This window comes from Asterias amurensis, chromosome 6, assembly GCF_032118995.1.
Source record: "Asterias amurensis chromosome 6, ASM3211899v1".
NCBI classification, from domain to species: domain Eukaryota; kingdom Metazoa; phylum Echinodermata; class Asteroidea; order Forcipulatida; family Asteriidae; genus Asterias; species Asterias amurensis.
Genome location: NC_092653.1, coordinates 11,746,662 through 11,765,493, shown reverse-complemented (window position 1 = coordinate 11,765,493; position 18,832 = coordinate 11,746,662). Strand labels below are relative to the sequence as shown.

The following is an 18,832-nucleotide window of genomic DNA, read 5'->3' as shown; positions in this document are numbered from 1 at the left end:
AATAAAAGTCCGTTACAATAGTATCATAACACAAACTCTTCTCCGGGAGATGGCAAGAACAGGAAGGGTGCTCTACATCGTTAAATTTTGAGGTCTCGAAATCAAGGATCTGAAAGCACACAACTTCGTGTGATATGGGTGTTTTTTTCCATTATTATCTCACAACTTCGACGACCAACTGAGCTCAAACTTTCACAGGTTTGTTATTTTATGCGTATGTTGAGATACATCAAATGAGAAGACTGGTCTGTGACAAATACCAATAGACTGTCCAGTGTCTTTAAGGCATAGCGTAACGAGTTGCCGTTCAACGCCAAGTTAAAGGTGTTGCATCCTTGCAAGTGAGCGAGTTTGTCAATTAGTATCAAAATGTTGTCAAACGGACAACACCATCATTCAGACCGGAATTACTTATGTCCCGCAAAGTGTCCTTAATACGGGTTTAGCTTAAAAATTTACTTGTAACAACGAGCAATGAAGAGCTGTTGGAAATACGGGTCTTTGACAATTACCAAAGGTGTCCAGTCAGCCTTTAAAGGCAGTGGACACTATTGGTAATTACTCAAAATACTTATTAGCATAAAAATCTTACTTGTGGTAATGGGGAAAGGTTGGTAGTATAAAACATTGTGAGAAACGGCTCCCTCTGAAGTGGAGTAGTTTTCGAGAAAGAAGTAATTTTCCACGAATTTGATATCGAGACCTCAGATTTATAATTTGAGGTCTCGAAATCAAGCATCTGAAAGTGTACAACTTCGTGTGACAAGGGTGTTTTTTCTTTAATTAATATCTCGCAACTTCGAAGACCAATTGAGCTCAAATTTTCACAGGTTTGTTACTTTATGCATAATGTTGAGATACACCAAGTGAGAAGGCTGTGCATGGTCTTTGACAATTACCAATAGTGTCCAGTGTCTTTAAGATGAGTATCATTTCCCACTCAGCTCCCCTGAGTTAATAGTTTCATCTTTATTCGTTTCCTCTTGATAGCCCCTCAAGGTTGGGTCAAACTTGGTCTCAATGTTATTGTTCTACTTTGTATTTTCTTCGCTATCATCAATCATGGGGGTATCCTGGGGCCTTTCTCAAACCACGGCTTGGGCTCCGGCTCAGGCTCCGCGTGCTGATATCCGTGCAATACGCGCTGCTCCATAATGCAGGTTATAATATGCAAGCTGCGTACACAGCACGCGGAGCCTAAGCCTGAGCCGGAGCCCAAGCCGTGGTTTGAGAAAGGCCCCTGGGTGGGTCATTGGTGTCCTCAAGGGCTGAGGGAGCACATCTCCAGTCAAGGCTTGGGTGACAATATGACCCTGTGATGAGGTCACAATTAACACTTGCGGCATGCAGAGTGAGTGACTAGAAGATTTGAAGTGGTTTAGAGAAGCTGATTATAGGGCGAAGGACAAGTCTCATTATTTTTAGGATTCGACGAGTGTCACGTATAAGTAAAAGAGTTTAGATATGGGGAAGACGAAAAGGTGTCATCTGCTCTTCTGGTATCAGAGTATAGCAGAAAAGCCAATGTGGGGCTATGGGTTTTTATATGAATTTTTCTACTTTTCTACATTTCTGTTACCAGAAAAGCAGGTTTTATTTTATATCTTATGCTGGCGGACGAACAATTACCATTTGCTTTAAAACAGAATAGCAAAAAAGCAGATCAAACGTCTTATGAAACAATGCAATTTCTCTGCTCTAAAAAGCAGGTTTTACCCTGGCGGCCGAAAAGTGGCCATCATGATCTCTTTTCTCCTGTAAGATACAGGAAAATCAAGTTTTACCAGGTGGCCGAAAAGTAGCCATTTGCCCTTATTTTTCTTTCAAAGGACTTCCTGTGAAGGGGTTAGGCCTACAGAAGTCAATCAATCAATCAACCAATCAATCAATCAAGCATTCAACCAACGCAAACAAAACAATTAGTATGCGCTTCAGTGTGTAAAGTATCTTTGATTAAAATAAATAAGAGATAATACATATACACAAAATGCATTTCAGAACGAAAAAATAGTTTTGATTCTACTTTTAAAAGTTCACTTTATGTTAAAATTTTGGGCTCAAGTGTTGTCATCGTAAACAATCGGCATCAGTATTTGTTTTATTTTATTTATTTTTTTGCAATTAAACACGGTGACCATCTTCCTATTAGTAACAAATAAATGGTTACGATAGCCATGCCATGGGAGGAAAGGAAATATTTATGTTACCATGGCATGGAGATGAGCCTCATCAACCAAAGACCACAGTGTCTTGCCGGGGTCACAGTGCACACAATTAACAAGAGCTGGGTTGTTGCCCGAAGAAGGGCCAAGGGCCAGGTCAGGCGAACCGAAGGTGATCCCTTTTAGGACCTTGAGATGTTCCTGATTGGACTACTAAACGGAGTGTCAACGATAAGGGTGCTTGTGGGGCTTTCACCGTATAAAACAATGCTCATTGTTCCACAACTTTTGCCAGTGGTGGTTGATACTGCTGGAACGTGATTGGACGCCGAATGAGGATGTCAATCAAAGTGAAACAGTCCAACAACTTGAAAGAAATATACCATCTTTTAAAAGTCACATGGGAAAAACTTCATTGTTCATGTTATATCCGATGATTTCCGTTTAAATGTTCTTGTTAACTTAGCCTTTGTTTTTGAAAAGATGGCCTACGGAAGTTTTGTTTGGGAGCACGCATCAGACGGCCCAATTTGTTAGTTGGAAGCAGGAACATCTTTTGCTAAGCACTTACAATTAGCAAAAATCCCACCAAGTTTACATTGTTAGTGTAACTTGTGCCTCACTTATTTGTTGCTTAGCAAAGAAATTGGCTAAGCAATATTTTTTGCTTTAAACAGCTTTAGGAAGTCAACTTCAGCGGCGGTAACCTTTATTAAAACTCGAAGTACTTAAGCGCGAGTCTAATGTTGATCTATTTGCGACAGGCATGCGCAGTCACTCAAACAACATGGCAGCTTCCGTATGACAGGAAAAAGAGAGCTCAAAAAGTGAACTCATCAAATTTTAAGGAATTTTTATAGATTTAGGCACAAGTTTCTGAACACAAACCATGGCAAGCAGTAGTCATACTTGGCAAGAAGTATCCATCGATACTGGGCCGTTTGAGACCGTCCACCGATGGAGACGAATGCCGGATTGTGATGAGTTTGTTGGTGCACGGTGCGTATATTTATCACTCTATCAGTCTATACATGTATTTATTTTCGGGCCTCCTTTGCTTTTCTTATAGGCGCAGGCTACGCTTGGCTACACATCCAATGTTGGGCTAGTTAAGTTATTGTTGCTGTAGTAATGTTTATAGTGTTTGGTTTTCCATTTTGTGTTGCTGTTATTAAATTTCATTCATTGATTGCTTGCTGTGTTAAAAAATGGTTGACATGTTTGTTTACATTTTCCTTACTCAACTAGCTAGTCATGCTAGTGTGCGTATTAATAATATGAATATGATGGATGGATATAGTAATTAGGGAAAAGTTTCCGTATGGCGCCACCACTTTTTCATTCGAAATAAAATAATATAGTATCTAATTTACCTGATTGATATATCCCTTTTTGTAAAAATGAGTGAAAAGGTGGTGGCGCCATACGGAAAGTTATCCGTAATTAGTAAGGCTCAGTCAGACTCGGCAGTTAAAGATATATAATATTTTACTAATTGTTGGTTGGTGTTTAGTAAACTTCTGTAAACTGCACTGTATGCAGAATGTTAGAAATTTTATTTGGTTGAGAGAATCTTGTCGTTGACAAGACTAGATAGAGGGTGATGTTGACAGGAAGACAAGACAGGGTTTGTTGTTGTTTGTTTTTGTTTTGTTTTTCATTTTGTGTACATTCCATAAGGTGAATTGTGGAATCTGTTTTGTTTTCAGTTGATTGTCTTTTAAGTTTTATTTTGTTAATTAATAAAGCACAATCATGTGATAAATTTGAATCAAACTTCCACTTATACGCATTTAGTCATTAGCGACTATATGGTCACAATTGTTTATTTGGGTTATTGCTCCATGGTTATTGTGAGATTGTGTTCATCTACATAGTTGCGATAACATAACCCGCCTCCCGACGACGGAGGGCTACGTTATCACAACTATCAGTATCAGTGATTGAAAAAGTGGCAGTCTTAATTCTTTAAATCTTTTCCTATTTTTGCCATTCATAAAAAGTAGTACTTGTCAACTTTTGATTTGTCCTTCACTAAAATAAAGTAACAAATATTCTCTTGATTTAATCAATAAGTTGTTTTGTTTTAAGAGCTCGGTTTTGAGAGTTTTGCAAAGTGGATGAACCAGTTTTCTTTGGCCACGTGATTGCTAGACTCCATTTTGGAAACAAATATAGCACAACTCAATGGGCAGACGAGTATGACAGCCTATGTGATCACTAAGCATTGTTACCAGTTTTTTCTTCTCCCAAAAATGACTTCTCATCACAAAACACTCTCTCAATACACTGAACTTAAAGGCAGTGGACACTATTGGTAATTGTCAAAGACTAGCCTTCACAGTTGGTGTATCTCAACATATGCATAAAATAACTAACCTGTGAAAATTTGAGCTCAATCGGTCATCAAAGTTGCGAGATAATAATGAAAGAAGAAAACATCTAGTGACACGAAGTTGTGTGGGTTTAGATGGTTGATTTCGAGACCTCAAGTTCTAAATCTGAGGTCTCTAAATCAAAGTCGTTGAAAATGAATTCTTTCTTGAAAACTATGGCACTTAATAGGGAGCCGTTTCTCACAATGCTTTATACCATCAACCTCTCCCCATTACTCGTCACCAAGAAAGGATTTATGCTAATAATTATTTTGAGTAACTACCAATTTAGTGTCCACTGCCTTTTTAAAAGGAATAACAAACTTGCTGTCGGATTCAGCTTCTCTCCTGAATAGGCTACCTGTTTAGTTTCTCAGTTTGTTGTGCCATTAAAAAAATGAAAAACACAGTACAATGAATTCAACTTTCCTCTTTTGTTTTGGGGGGCAAACTGTAGTGGCATGCTTGAACACTGAAGTACTCACAAATATTTTTAAGAACTTGTTTAAAGGAACACATTGCCTTGGATAGGGCGAGTTGTTCTTTAAAAAAGTGTTTGAAATTGTTTGTTATGAAATGTATTTGGTTGGAAAGATGTTTAATAGTAGAACTTTGGGAACTTACACAGTCGGCCATTTTGTGAAGTCAAGTTTTTTACTCCATAAAATGGCCGACCGTGTCAGATCGCAAAGTAAAAAAGGAAAATCACGCACTTTAAAAAAATACTGCTGCCCGCATTGTGACAATGTCTAAGAAATCCTGTTCCATCACCCCCATTCTGAAACAACTACACTGGCTCCCTATCTCTCAACGAATCATCCTCAAGCTGATGCTTATTGTCCACAAAGCACTTAATGGCAAAGCTCCCCTCTATATTTCGGAACTTCTCCAAGTTTACACTCCATCAAGAAATCTTCGATCAAGTTCCATGCTTCTTCTCATTGAACCCAAGTCTCAACACTCGTGGGGAGACGGGTCTTTTTCTTCAGCTGCGCCACGCATCTGGAACTCTCTATAACTTAATCTTAGAACTTGTCTTTGTACCACAACATTCAAATCTGTTCTCAAAACTTATCTTATGTCACAGGTTTTCAAGGACTAATTTTTGTTGTGTCTGTTTTTCTTTGTTTTGTTTTTGTTTTGTTTGTTTTTGGTTTTACTGCATCTTGAACACCCAGCAGGGTGGATACGTGCGCATTACAATTCTTATTATTATTTATTTTATATCTACTTTCGATGCATGTTTGTGTGGATCATTGTATTCTACTTTTAAAACATATTTTTAACCATATCGATTTCACAACAAACGGTTTCAAAGGCTTTTCATGGACCAACTCGACCGATCCAAGGCAACGTGTTCCTTTAAACTGACATAGTATTTCACAGTTTATGCATTTGATTCAATGTTGGTTTTGATTTTGTTTCTTCTACAGGCGAAGTAAACATACAGCAGTTGCCTACAAAGATGCTATTTATGTATTCGGTGGTGACAATGGGTGAGTCTTTTCTAAGCAAGTGGACAATAGTTTGGTTCCAACACTGCATATTGGTTACTTCCAAGAGATCAGGTTAATTACAGAATAAGAAACACTACAAAAAACAACAAACCTTTTGTACGATTGAAACAATTTAGCTATGTACTGAGGTTATTGTTCTCTGCCAAAAGGTAGAGTCACTGATTGGTTTTTGTTAACGTACTGCATACAATAGGCAACATTGTCGAGAGAGACACATTAAGTTTGAAAGTTTCAGCTAAACACAGTGTCTTTACTTGTTGACACCCACAAGCAAAGATAATGAAGAAGAACAAAAAACAGGTAGACTGTATACACTAGGGCTAAATAGCTCATTTGGTAAGGGGACTTTGGAGTGGGGGCATGTTAATCCAGAGGTCATAAATCCCGTCGGCTGGTAACCTACATTGTATTTCTGGTAACCAAAATTGTTGTGTGCTAAGCTAGCCCTCTTTTTTTCCTAAAGCAGCTCTGTGAAACTTGGGCCCAATGGTTTACACATTTTAAATCCCAGCCAGCAATCTCAGGACGTTTCCTTAATTTCTCCTTCAGCCTTTTCACTTTTTTGAAAGAAGTATAAAGCAATCACATGGACAACAATTTTCACCTTATAATCTCTTAATCTGTAGTTGTGTATTTTTGTTGATGCACACTCGTTCTTTAAACCCCCTGAATGATGTTGGTTTGGGATGTTGTGAGTTTAATGGGAAATCCAGACATAGGTGCATGTGTATTCCATCTTTAAATTTTGTATTTTGCATTGTTTTGAATCTACAGGAGGAAGAACATGTTGAATGATGTGCTACGCTTTGATGTCAAAGAATGCTCATGGGGAAGGTATTTATCCAGTGTTTTGTTTTAACGAAGGGTATCCAAGCTCAAAATCAGTTTTGTGATTCACTAATTTTCCATTAGAAAGAGTCCTTATTCCTTTGGAATAAAATTCGATGACACACAATTCAATTATAGCAATTGGGAAAATATTACCGGTCTCTAAACAGTGTTAAGTTACACTGTGTTTGGTACCCTTCCAGTGCAATTTTTGTCCAAAACCCAAAACAACCTGGGCCCAATTTCATGGCTCTGCTTACCGTAAGCACAGAATCGGCGCTTAGGGAAGCAGGGAATTCTGTGCTTCCGGCAAGCGTATTTCACGGGTAAGCGGCAAATTTTGACTTCTGCGCGTGCGTACTCCACATTACTAGGCATTCTACGCTTACAAGGCTAGTGCAGAAAAAGCGGGGAATCGCGATCGTAAGCGCAGAGTTCGGCGGTAAGCAGAGCCATGAAATTGGGCCCAGAAACATCACATTAAAAAAAAATAGTCAGTACATTTTTGTATTTGTACTGGGCAGTTTTGTTTCTTTCCTGAATTGTGATGATATTCAATCGAAATGGCACTGATTTTGACCTTCGACTGACGCAGAAATTCCTCTTTAGAATGGAAAGACCCATTTGATTTTTATGTTTGATAGCATCATGTTTAAAACTTTCAGTTTGAAAGAGTATAAAAAAAATACTCTTTACACCAGTTTAACTTGAGGAAAGTCGTTTGTAATTTGTTAACTAAGATGACAACTCTAATTGGAAAACAAGTGCATCACATGTGTAATTTGACCCTGGAGTCTCTCGTTAACATGGATTTCTTAAAAAGGGATCCAAATGACTAAAATAGGTAAAAAGGTAAAAAATACCTTGCGCATACATTGTATGACGCCACTTTAGTAGGGTGCCCCCTGGCTAAAGGTCAAAAAGAAGGTTACTCATTGGTCCATTTTTCTTCCCAAGATGCATTGGGGCATAATATTTGCCACAGGCGCAATAGTAAAATTCATGCTGAAATGAGTGTCATGGCCGAGTGGTTAAGAGCATCGAATTTAAGTTCTGGTGCTAAGTCACCTGAGTGTGGGTTCGAATCCTGGTCTTGATGCTTTGTCCTTGAGCAAGATACTTTACTATAATTGCTTCTCTTCACCCAGTGGTATAAATGGGTACCTGCGAGGGTAGAGGTTGATATTGTGTATGAAAAAGCCATAGGAGCGCCACGGCAGCTCGGGCTGTATACTACCCTGGGAGCTGAGAAACAGTAAAGGGATGTTATTGGCCCTATGACCAGGGCACTATTGTAAAGCGCATTGATACGGTTATATTGTTAAATGCGCTATATAAGAATGTGTTATTATTATTATTATTATTATTATTATTGAAGAATTGTCTCACTGATGTCTGATTGTGTTTCTTTTAGTAAGTTATGTTGTCGTGAATAGTCGTGAATAGTCGTGAGTGACAATTGGTTCACCAAACAGGTAGTCATGACTATTTTGTAATACGCACATTTTTGTAGTCCCGACTCGACTCGAATCAATAGTCGCGAGTACGACACTAGTTGCACCAGTCGCCCAGGCTTAGTCTCATGTACCATTTGTGACTGGTATCCTGCTCATTTCTGCTTAGCAGAAAATAATTAAGCATTATTTCATGCAAAAGCAACTCTTTGAAATTGAGCCATGGGGGTGATTATCTTGAAATTTAAGCGAAATTGAGCCATGGTGGTGATTATCTTGAAATTTAAGCACTTATAAGCAATGGAGGGTGATGAAGCAAAAGTCTGTGTGTGAGATGTGGAAGGAAACCTATGTGCAAAATCATTGCCGGATTGAGCGACAGCAAAGAGTTCCAACATTGATTGAATAGGTTTCCCTAGAGTCCTCCAACAAGGAAATGATTGCAAGATACATGAACTACCCGCATGCTCTTGATGTGTTTATTTTCTTTTGGACAGTTTTTTGGGGGGAATTCTCACTTTTGTAATTCCATAAACTGAGTGGTACAACTTGTTATCAAATATGGTTCTGGTCACTAGTGGTCACAAGGAGCTTACTTTCGTTGATTTTCTTAGTAAAAATGCCTTAAAAAAACCACTTTGAAACAGATTTTTTATTTTTTTAATGGAAATAGGAAGTTGACATGAGAAATATTGGAAAATGTCAATTCTAGACATTGATTACTTTTACTGTTACCCTTTCCTTTGAAAGAGAGTAGATCAATTCATGCGGGCATTTGCATTTTGGGCAAAGCCGCCTGCGGATGTGTGGTCTCTTAAAGGGTTGAACGTTGTACATTTTCTTTTTAAAAGCAGTGGACACTATTGGTAATTACTCAAAATATCTATTATCATAAAACCTTTCTTGATTACGAGTAATGGGGAGAGGTTGATAGTATAAACATTGTGAGAGACTGCTCCTTCTGAAGTGACGTAGTTTTCGAGAAAGAAGTTATCATCCACGAATTTGATTCCGAGACCTCAGACTTAGAATTTGAGGTCTCGAAATCAAGCATCTGAAAGCACACAACTTTTTATGACAAGGGTGTTTTTTTCTTTCATTATTATATCGCAACTTAGACGACCAATAGAGCTCAAATTTTTACAGGTTTGGTATTTTCTGCATATGTTGAGATACACAAAGTGAGAAGACTGGTCTTTGACAATTACTAATAGTTTCCAGTGTCTTTAAATCTGCCACTTTCATTCACTATTTTCTCAAAATAAGACCGCCGTACCAAGCACCAAAGCAAAATACTTTCAGTCAATGTTTACACAGGATTCGATCAATTTCCTGCTCAGTGTTTTAATTCTGTTGAGTGAGAAACTTAGGAAGTCATGTTGGTTAATGTTTTTCAGCCTTCAAGAAAAAAAAAATTCTGCTAGGGTAAACATTTTCACAAGAGAAGTACATTAAAGATGCTATGTCAGATTTTTTGCTGATTTGACCCAAAAATTTTGATTTAAAATTCAATAGGTGTTTTGATGGGGGTCGAGAAAGTTACAAGCTTTCATTTGAGCCATTGCTCGAAAAAGTCCGCCAATTATTAGTAGCAGTGAAATAAAGTGCTCAAAATTAGTTTTTGTCGGGATCCCGACAATATATCACGTGACGAATTCTGATGTGTTTTATAAGAAACGTTTTTAAAAAATTTCATGGTTCCTGACCATTTAAAGTAAAAGTTAAACTTTTTTTTGTTAGAGTGGGTGATACTCTTTTAAATACCATTCACTCAAAAAAATCTATTTTTTAATGTTTGGGGCCAAAAATCTGACATAGCATCTTTAAAGGGAAAGTACACGTTTGGTAATTGTCAAAGACCAGTATTCTCACTTGGTGTATCCCAACATAAGCATAAAATAACAAGCCTGTGAAAATGTGAGCTAAATTGGTCACCGAAGTTGTGAGAAAATGATGAGAGAAAAACACCCTTGTTGGACGAATTTGTTTGCTTTCAGATAGGAATAAAAAACTTCTGGCTAGAAGTCTTTTATTGTTTTAGTGAGAAATTACCTCTTTCTCAAAATCTATGCTACTTCAGAGGGAGCCGTTTCTCACAGTGTTTTATACTATCAACGCTCCAATGCTCATTACCAAGTCAGTTTTTAAGTTAATATTTATTTTGAGTAATTACCAAACATGTACCTTCCCTTTAATATGAACATGTGAAGTTGTCCCATATTCCTGTAGTTGTTATACTAAGATCCGGGGTTTATGGTTTAACATCCACATAGCAGGTTGTGGTTGTATTGTTCATTATACACCAACTCTCTGAACAAGCCAGTGTTATGTGTTCAGGTGAATAAGTGGGGCTTACACTTCAGTGTGAAAGCTTGGTATAAGAATGCAAAGCCTTGTCCTCAAGTGTGTCTCATTTTTCTGTTGCATTATGATGTTAAAACCTTTAGACCTTACATGCAACAGCTGAAATCCTTAAAGCCATCAAAGCTCATTTTACTTAAAATAAACATGGTACTTTGTCAATCAATGACCCCTCCTGAAAAAAGGGTACTGAGGTAACTATTATGATGACTTCGGTCAAAGTAGATTCACTATTGCAAACCTGCATACATTATAATGGCCTATCTTATATTTGATCTGTTTTTACCCTTTAAAGGCAGTGGACACTATTGGTAATTACTCAAAATAATCATTGGCATAAAAACTTACTCGGTGACGAGTAATGGGGAGAGGTTGATGGTATAAAACATTGTGAGGAACGGCTTCCTCTGAAGTGACGTAGTTTTCGAGAAAGAAGTAATTTTCCATCAATTTGATTGCAAGACATCAGATTTAGAATTTGAGGTCTCGAAATCAACCATCTAAACGCACACAACTTTGAGTAACAAGGGTGTTTTTTTTCTCATTATTATCACGCAACTTTGACGTCCAATGGTCTCAAATTTTCACAAGTTTGTTATTTATGCATTATGTTGAGATACACCAAGTGAGAAGACTGGTCTTTGACAATTACCAATAGTGTCCAGTGTCTTTAACTGATGTGTATGAAACTCTCTAAGTACTTTCTTAAGCTTGTGTCTAGAGAACTACATGTAGACCGCTCGGCCACAACACACCAAGCATACAAGTACGTTTACTAAAATGTTGTGTCAATGTGTAGGGTGTTTTTTTTTCTTTCTTATTTTGATTCTGGTCCAGTAAGAATATTTTCGTGCCAGTAAATATTTGTCACCCAAATTTGCGTGCTATGGTAGATAATATTCAAAACATCTGAAATATTTGAAAGCACAAAATTCAAGGTGTTCCCTGATTGTCATTGTTTCAATTGCTCCATTTAGAAACTTCTGAATAAATTTCCCTATTGAAATTATCCAATAATCAATAATTCCTGGTCAAAAAATGACGTAGGAATTCAATTGGGATTATTGTTACTATTGATTTATAGCACATTTTATCACAGTTTAATTTTAGTTCATGGCTCAAATGTACCTGGAATCCTGGATTTCATTGTTTAGTTGTTGTTGTCGATCAAAACAAAAATATAAAATACATTTTTAGTAGGCCTACTCCTGTTTTTACTTTTTGAAAATGTCCATAGATTTACATTAAACTTACAGGGTTTGAAGATGATGATAGTGGAAAGCTTCCCTTCAAATCTTACTTACTGAGGTGCTGTAGTTTTTGAGAAATGAGGTAAACAATGTCATGAAAATAGGTTGGTAAATGCTTAAAATAATTTTGGTCTCATGAGACCAAAATTATTTTCATGACATTGTTTTGCTCATTACCCAAAAACTACAGCACCTCAGCACGTAATATTTTTAGGGAAGCTTTCTACTATCATTATCTTCAAACTGTGTAAGTTTAGTGTAAATCTGTGGACATTGTGTTTTTTGTCCTACAAAAAGTACATACACCTTTTAAAGGGCTTTTTGTTTAGCGCAACCCAGAACAAATATACTGACGAAATAAAGAGACCGTCAACATAGGGCTTGATAGCTTAGTTGGTTGCAGATTCAAGTCTTGCTCTAGTAAGTTTTTCTCAAATGTTCAACCCAAAAATGTTTGAAATTTACTCAGTTAGTATCTTTTGTGCCATTATCTTTTAAAAATAACAGCCAAGGAAGTGCCAACTCTAGATCCCTGAAGTTGGCAACTGAAGTACTTGAGAATTTAAGAAAACCAACACACAGTGGGATAGGGGAAATGTTTGGGGGAATTTGTGCGTTTGATGTTGTACAAACATGGAATCTGGCTCACAGTTAAGGAAAAAACATTTTTGGCAACACTTGACAATGCTGTAAGCCCTATACACTACAAGTATGGTTCTTGAATCCAATGTTTGGATTTATTCTAAGACCAAGTTTACTGACAACCTTAGAGAGAGAGACGGAGAGAGGGTGTTAAGGCATTGCATATAATGACCCTTTGACCTACAGACCTTGTTCCCAACATGTTGACCTTGCCTGGTACCCAGAATGTCCTTAACAACATACCCTCTCAATCTAGCTAATGCATGGTATTCATCAATGACAATAATGCAACTATTTTGAATCAAATACACCCTTAAAACCAACTTTAAAAACCTTGTAAATTATTCCCCCTCCCCCAAGGCTCTGATTGGGGTCACGACCCTTCCCATAATTCCAATTATCAGAGCACTTTTGAAAGTGTACGAGGTCAAAGATCACCTAAGACTCCTAAATGAAATCTTGTTTGTATTCCTGCGGTGTCCATCTAACCTAGCCTGCCACCTTGAACCCCAGGAAAAGGGAAATCTTAAAGGGATGCAGCAGACTGGCATTCGGAACAATTTTACCATGAATCTTTCAAGTGACCTGTTAAAAATCTTATCTTAAATGAAAACTGTTTCTAGTACTGATCACCTTTAGAAAATATTTTTCTGAAAATCAACCATACTTTTTTTTAAAGGAAATTCTGACTGTATTTTATAAAGACTGAACAAATTTACATTGAGGTATTTATCCTATGAAAAAATGTAACCTGATTCTGTTTCTTGAAAATGGAAACCTTCCCTCCTGCTATGTAGTTTGATGGAAGTTTTTGAAGGTTTCTGAGAAATTGGAAAATGGGCCAAGCACCGCCCAGGCAGGACTTAGAAGTTTACATTGGACCACAGGCCCTAGGCCAGTAATTTTATCTTCGGGCCAGTAAAATAAGACTTTATAAGTCTGGCAGTCTTTTGTTTTTTCAATTGATAAAATCTGAAAATATTGACTTAAAAAAAAAGATATTCGTTGAACTGTGTAGATTTAGTTTTTTTTTTTTTTTTTCTTTTTTTTTCTTTTCTCGGTAACAATAATTTGAATTACATGTAGATAAAAGAACAGAACTAGTTAACATTTTGTAGGATTAAACAATCGAACAGTTCCAAAAGCCAACGGATTAGACATTCCCTAAAATTTAAAAAGCAAACATGTGGAAGAATAAACATAACCCTTTAGTGACATTTTTACCAAATTACCAAAGGTGTTTGATTCCTTTAATAACCTGAGCCGAAGCTGGCAGTTAACTGCATTAATTTGACATCACATGGAATATTCATCATGGCCGCTGTCTGTGACAAAATAGTGAACCTGAACTCTGGTCTGACCTTTGTCAATAGCTTTTCCTTCTGTATGAATAGTGAAAGAAATTCCCAGGTAAAACATAATTTTGTTCTGTGGTGGTTCAAGCCTGATGCTTCATGGAGGTGATTGCCTCCCTTGCCCCTAGACATTGCCTTGGTGCCCTTGAAATGTTCCAGTAGAAATTTACAAATTCCTCATAGAAATGCTCCAATGTTTACAATATATGAGGAATTTGTAAATTTCTATTGGAGCATTTCTAGGGCAAGTTGTCGTTTAGCGAGGAGAAAATGCCTCGGTGCCCTTGCCCTTTTCAAAACAAGCATCCAGCATGTACAGACCTTTGGGTTATTACAGTATGCTCGGTGTCACCCTTTTGGTGTATGGTTTCTCGTATGTCGTGATCGAGCTGTTCAGAGCACGTAACATGAGGAATAGATAGAAATAAGACAAAAGACAGACCTGGAATTTCATAAAGGCCAAGGAGGCCACAGCCTTCTATGCCCGGTTTTGGCCTTGGTGCCCCTTAAGATTGTCAAGTGGAAGTGCTCTTTGCAAAATGAAAATGACCTTGCCCTCTGAATGATAGAATTCCAGGCCTGAACAAAAATTGGAAAGGACGTCAAGGAAATGGAGGTGTACATTGTACCTGCCTCTGCTCACACTTGACACTTCAAAGACTACATGTTCTCTCCTCCCCCTCATATGAAGCAGTAGCATTAAGGAAATGCCAACCCACCCCCATCCTGTGATAACATTTCTGCATGCCCACTTTCCGTCATAATAAAACAAATGTTGTTTGCCAGAATGTATGTAACTGTAACTGATTGCCAACTTGAGGCGTTTTCCTGGTGTGGCTGTTTTTTTTTTTAATTGCTATTGCAGCAAAAAGTCAAAATTTAGTGTACACTTTCCTGAACTAGGCTTGATGCACCAACAATGGCATGCGTTGAAGCAATGGGAACCTGAAAAGTTGTAAAGGTAGTGCATTCTGCTCTACCAGTCAGGCTCCTAGTGGATGATACCCAAGCCTACATCTATGCTGGTTGTGAAGGGGGTACATGTAACCCTGTTTCAGCCCCAGGAACATGTTGCATGTCAACAAAACTTTTTGTACAGATATGTACATGTTGTATAGAGATTCTGGCCAAGTGGTATATTTGGCCAAGGATCACTTTTTATCAAAGGAGAATGCCGAGTGTCATAATGGAGGCAGTTGTAAAGCCAAGTAAAAATAAAAATCAGCATCCTGCCCCCCTTGTTGAAATAAGGAAGGAGGAGGGCCTTGAAATGGCTGGCCGACATATTTTTTCAAGTTTTTTTTTTTTTCATTTGAGATCGTTAAATATGTATACATTTTTTTCAGAGGGGGCCTCTAAAAAGGTAGCGGGTGGGGAAGCTAAACTTTGGCCTAATAGTCATATTGTGACAGTGATGGTAGTGGCAGTGATAATCCAAAGAGGATTTGATGCTTTGCATGGCAGGGGTACAACTACAAACTAAGGAAGTTTTGCAGCAGAGAACCGTGGAAATGTCTTGAGGCAAATCCTGGTTAGACTTACGCATCAGATGCCCTTTTCAGAAAAATGATAGGTGATGATCACACATGTTTCATCAGCAGTTCAAAATGTCGCAAAGTTTGAAGACCCTTTGCTGGGTACAAACAAAATGTAATGTTTTGCTCCAACTCTTTTACCCTTAAGAGACCATTCATTTCTGTATCATCACAAAATGCGACATTGCTAATATTACTAATCAATTTTTTTCAACAAATATGAAACAGAAAACTTAGTTTTGTGTTTAACAATTTAGATATACAGTGTAGTAAACATTTTACATTGGAATAAACCTTGGGACCGAAAGCTTCTTTCAAGAACAAATAAGAAAACATGGTAAAAGCCATTCCTGGGCAGAATTTTATTTTCTGATAACAACTTACACAACTTTTGTATGAATGGCAGAAAACTTAAATTTGCATCGGGATAAAGAATATTAATTTTTTGTTTTTTACCCATACACTGATGTGTGTTAGCACTGTATACTCAGTACTTTCCCGAGTCCTGTGAAAAAATAGCACAGGCATGTTACTACCGGGCAACCTCGGTAGTCTAGTTGGTAAGACACTGCTCTAGAATTGCAAGGTTCGGGGGGTTCGAATCCCACCCGAGTAACATGCCTGTGATATTTTTTCACAGGACTCAGGAAAGTATACGGTGCTAACACACATCGGTGTATGAGTAAAAAAAAAAAAATTAGTAGGCAGAAACTTCTCACACGCCATCGCAGGAAGTATGAACCGGCCTTTAATAGCAGTGGGCTACTTTACAAAAAGCTTGCGCAAGGCTCGTCAATGTAGCCTGAGTGACGATGGAATTGCCTTCAAATAATAATGAATGTTGCATTGGGTGACATAACTGCAGGTGGGCTCTGATATTTACGGGGAAGAAAATTTAAACTGACTTCAGGGACAGAGGAAAATAACTTTTCAATGGGTATGGGGGCACCTCCAGGACATCCTTCATGGGGCAGGGGAAGGATGTACCTTGCTCAAGACCTCCCAGTGCGATGCAATCCTCTTGGGATAGCTTGATTCAGGATGTCCTCTAGTAATTGACATTCAAAGAGAATTTGCAACATTTAAAGGAACACATTGCCTTGGATCGGACGAGTTGGTCTATAAAAAGCGTTTGTAACCGTTTATTGCGTGGTTTTCCTTTTACTGTGAAACTAACACGGTCGGCCATTTATGGGAGTAAAAATTTGACTCCCATAAATGGCCGACCGTGTTAGTCAACGAGGTAAAAGGAAAACCGTACAATTTCGAGGCATGTTTGTGTGGATCATTGTATTCTACTTTTACAACATCTTTGAGGCATTTTTGTGTGGATCATTGTATTCTACTTTAACAACACCTTTCTACCCATATGCATTTTATAAAAAACGATTACAAACGCTTTTCAAAGACCAACTCGACCGATCCAAGGCAACGTGTTCCTTTTAGGCTACAGTAAAATGTAAAATACAGGCACTGACAAGAAGATACTTTCAAGAAGTAAAGCCTTTATAAGAATACTGAAGAATTAAATGTTACATAAATAAATCTTTAGTCTTCTTGGTGTCATCAATATGTCAAATGACTAATGGTTTGTGTCTGTCACTCAACACATGCTCAGTAAAATTTGTCCTGATACACTGAGGTCATGACCTCTACAGTGCCTCTTTGATGAAAAGTATAATGTGCAGAGAACAGAGGATTGTTGAGCGCTGGGCAACATGTTTTAACAATTACGGACATACTGATAATGTTTTTCGCTGAGTAAAAGTCTCTGCAATGCTTTTACCCATAGATGTTATCTGCAGTCTTCACAGAGCAGCATTAATCCTTCAAAATCAATCAATATGAGGTTTTTTTAGCAGGGGATCTGTCCTACATTAACTAATTTCGGTATTTTAGGATCCATACTCCCTCAATCTTCTACTGCCACCAATAAAAAATTGTCAAACATGCACCAATCCTTCGAAATCGACGGGCACTTCCATTGGAAAATCTTAAAGTCTTTGGGAATTTTTGAAAGGGCACCAAGGCCAAGACAAGGGCAACGGCGGCCATGGCCTCCTGTGACCTTTGTGAAATTCCAGGCCTGCTTCAGTTTCAAATTAAGAGGAGAATTTTTAAGATTCCTACTACCACCAATAGGAGATTGTCAAACATGCACCAATTTCAGAAATGTGATTTCTTCATCTTTTAACCGAAAATTCATAAGAAAAAAAACATAAGGAATGCCCCAGATTGCCGAATAGGGCTTTCAAATCAAACAATATGTATGTAAGCAGGCTTCGCACTCGGAAGCTTTCACACTTTGCACTCATTGTTCAGGATTTTTTTTCAACAACCTACAATGTATCACATCCCTGTAGTCCTTCAAAATCAACCAAGAATGAGTTTTTTATGCTTCGTTCCTCGCCAGTTCTTCAAAATCAACCAAAGATTATTCTTGGTAGGATCCTAAAGCCGTATCTGAATGGCAGATACAGCCACAGCTTTACAGTTGCTAAGGGTGTTGCCATGGGCGTGATGATTTAGGCGGTCAAGCCGTTGCCCTAATGTAGCTGCCAGAATTCAGGAACGACCTTACTTCTTCAATCCTTCAAAATCACCTGATATGAGTCTTGTAGTATCCCTAATAACACTGCCTAATAATAAGCACGCTTTCATTGAGTGTATTTTGTTCTTTTCATACAGGGCTTTTACAACCGGAACCCCACCAGCCCCACGCTATCATCACTCAGCTGTGGTGTACAATGGAAGCATGTTCATCTTTGGTAATAACACAACTTTGTTTTGAAGTCAATCTGTTGGTAACACAATCATAGGTTGCTTGCATTAGCTGCCATCTTTGACGAATCGTGCAGGCCTGACAGGCTATAATTGGCTGAGAGTCATGCGCAGCGCATACACGTCTACACGTTTCCATTGTTTTACATCAAAGATGGTGGTCAGTGACAGAATGTGCAATCCATCTATACGAGGATACTCAGTGTAAAATCTTTTAGTACACAATTTTTAATCGTAGCTGGGAAGCATCCCAAGTGTTCTATATTTATCAATATAGGACTCCCAATTAATTTTGGAGTGTCTGAACAAAATACAGTGTGACACATGATGCGTGTTTCAACATAAAATAATGACCAGACTCTATGCATTTATGTCTCAGATTAAGCTACAATTAGATGAAACAATAGGTGTCAATCAATACCGTTGTGTGGCCAGACTGTCCCTTAGTTCCTTAAGGGACAGCTCCCCAGGGCAACAGTGATAAGTGCAGTCACTGTAAGTACGGTGTATAATATTAGTTCTTGTACAGGTGTATGTGTTGTTGAGGTTTGAAAGTGTTGGTCTGATCCAGG

The 18,832-nt window shown here is 38.0% G+C and overlaps 1 protein-coding gene across 1 annotated transcript in view; it reads left to right on the top strand.

Moving 5' to 3' along the window:
- Positions 1-2,951: 2,951 nt before the first annotated feature.
- The window catches only part of LOC139938794 (leucine-zipper-like transcriptional regulator 1), a 61,114-nt gene continuing 45,233 nt past the window's right edge, over positions 2,952-18,832 (top strand). The window contains exons 1-4 of the mRNA XM_071934426.1: positions 2,952-3,161; positions 5,971-6,033; positions 6,829-6,888; positions 18,168-18,247. Of these exons, the coding sequence (XP_071790527.1) occupies positions 3,052-3,161; positions 5,971-6,033; positions 6,829-6,888; positions 18,168-18,247 (313 nt within the window). The 5' untranslated portion in view covers positions 2,952-3,051. The remainder of the gene's footprint in view (positions 3,162-5,970; positions 6,034-6,828; positions 6,889-18,167; positions 18,248-18,832) is intronic.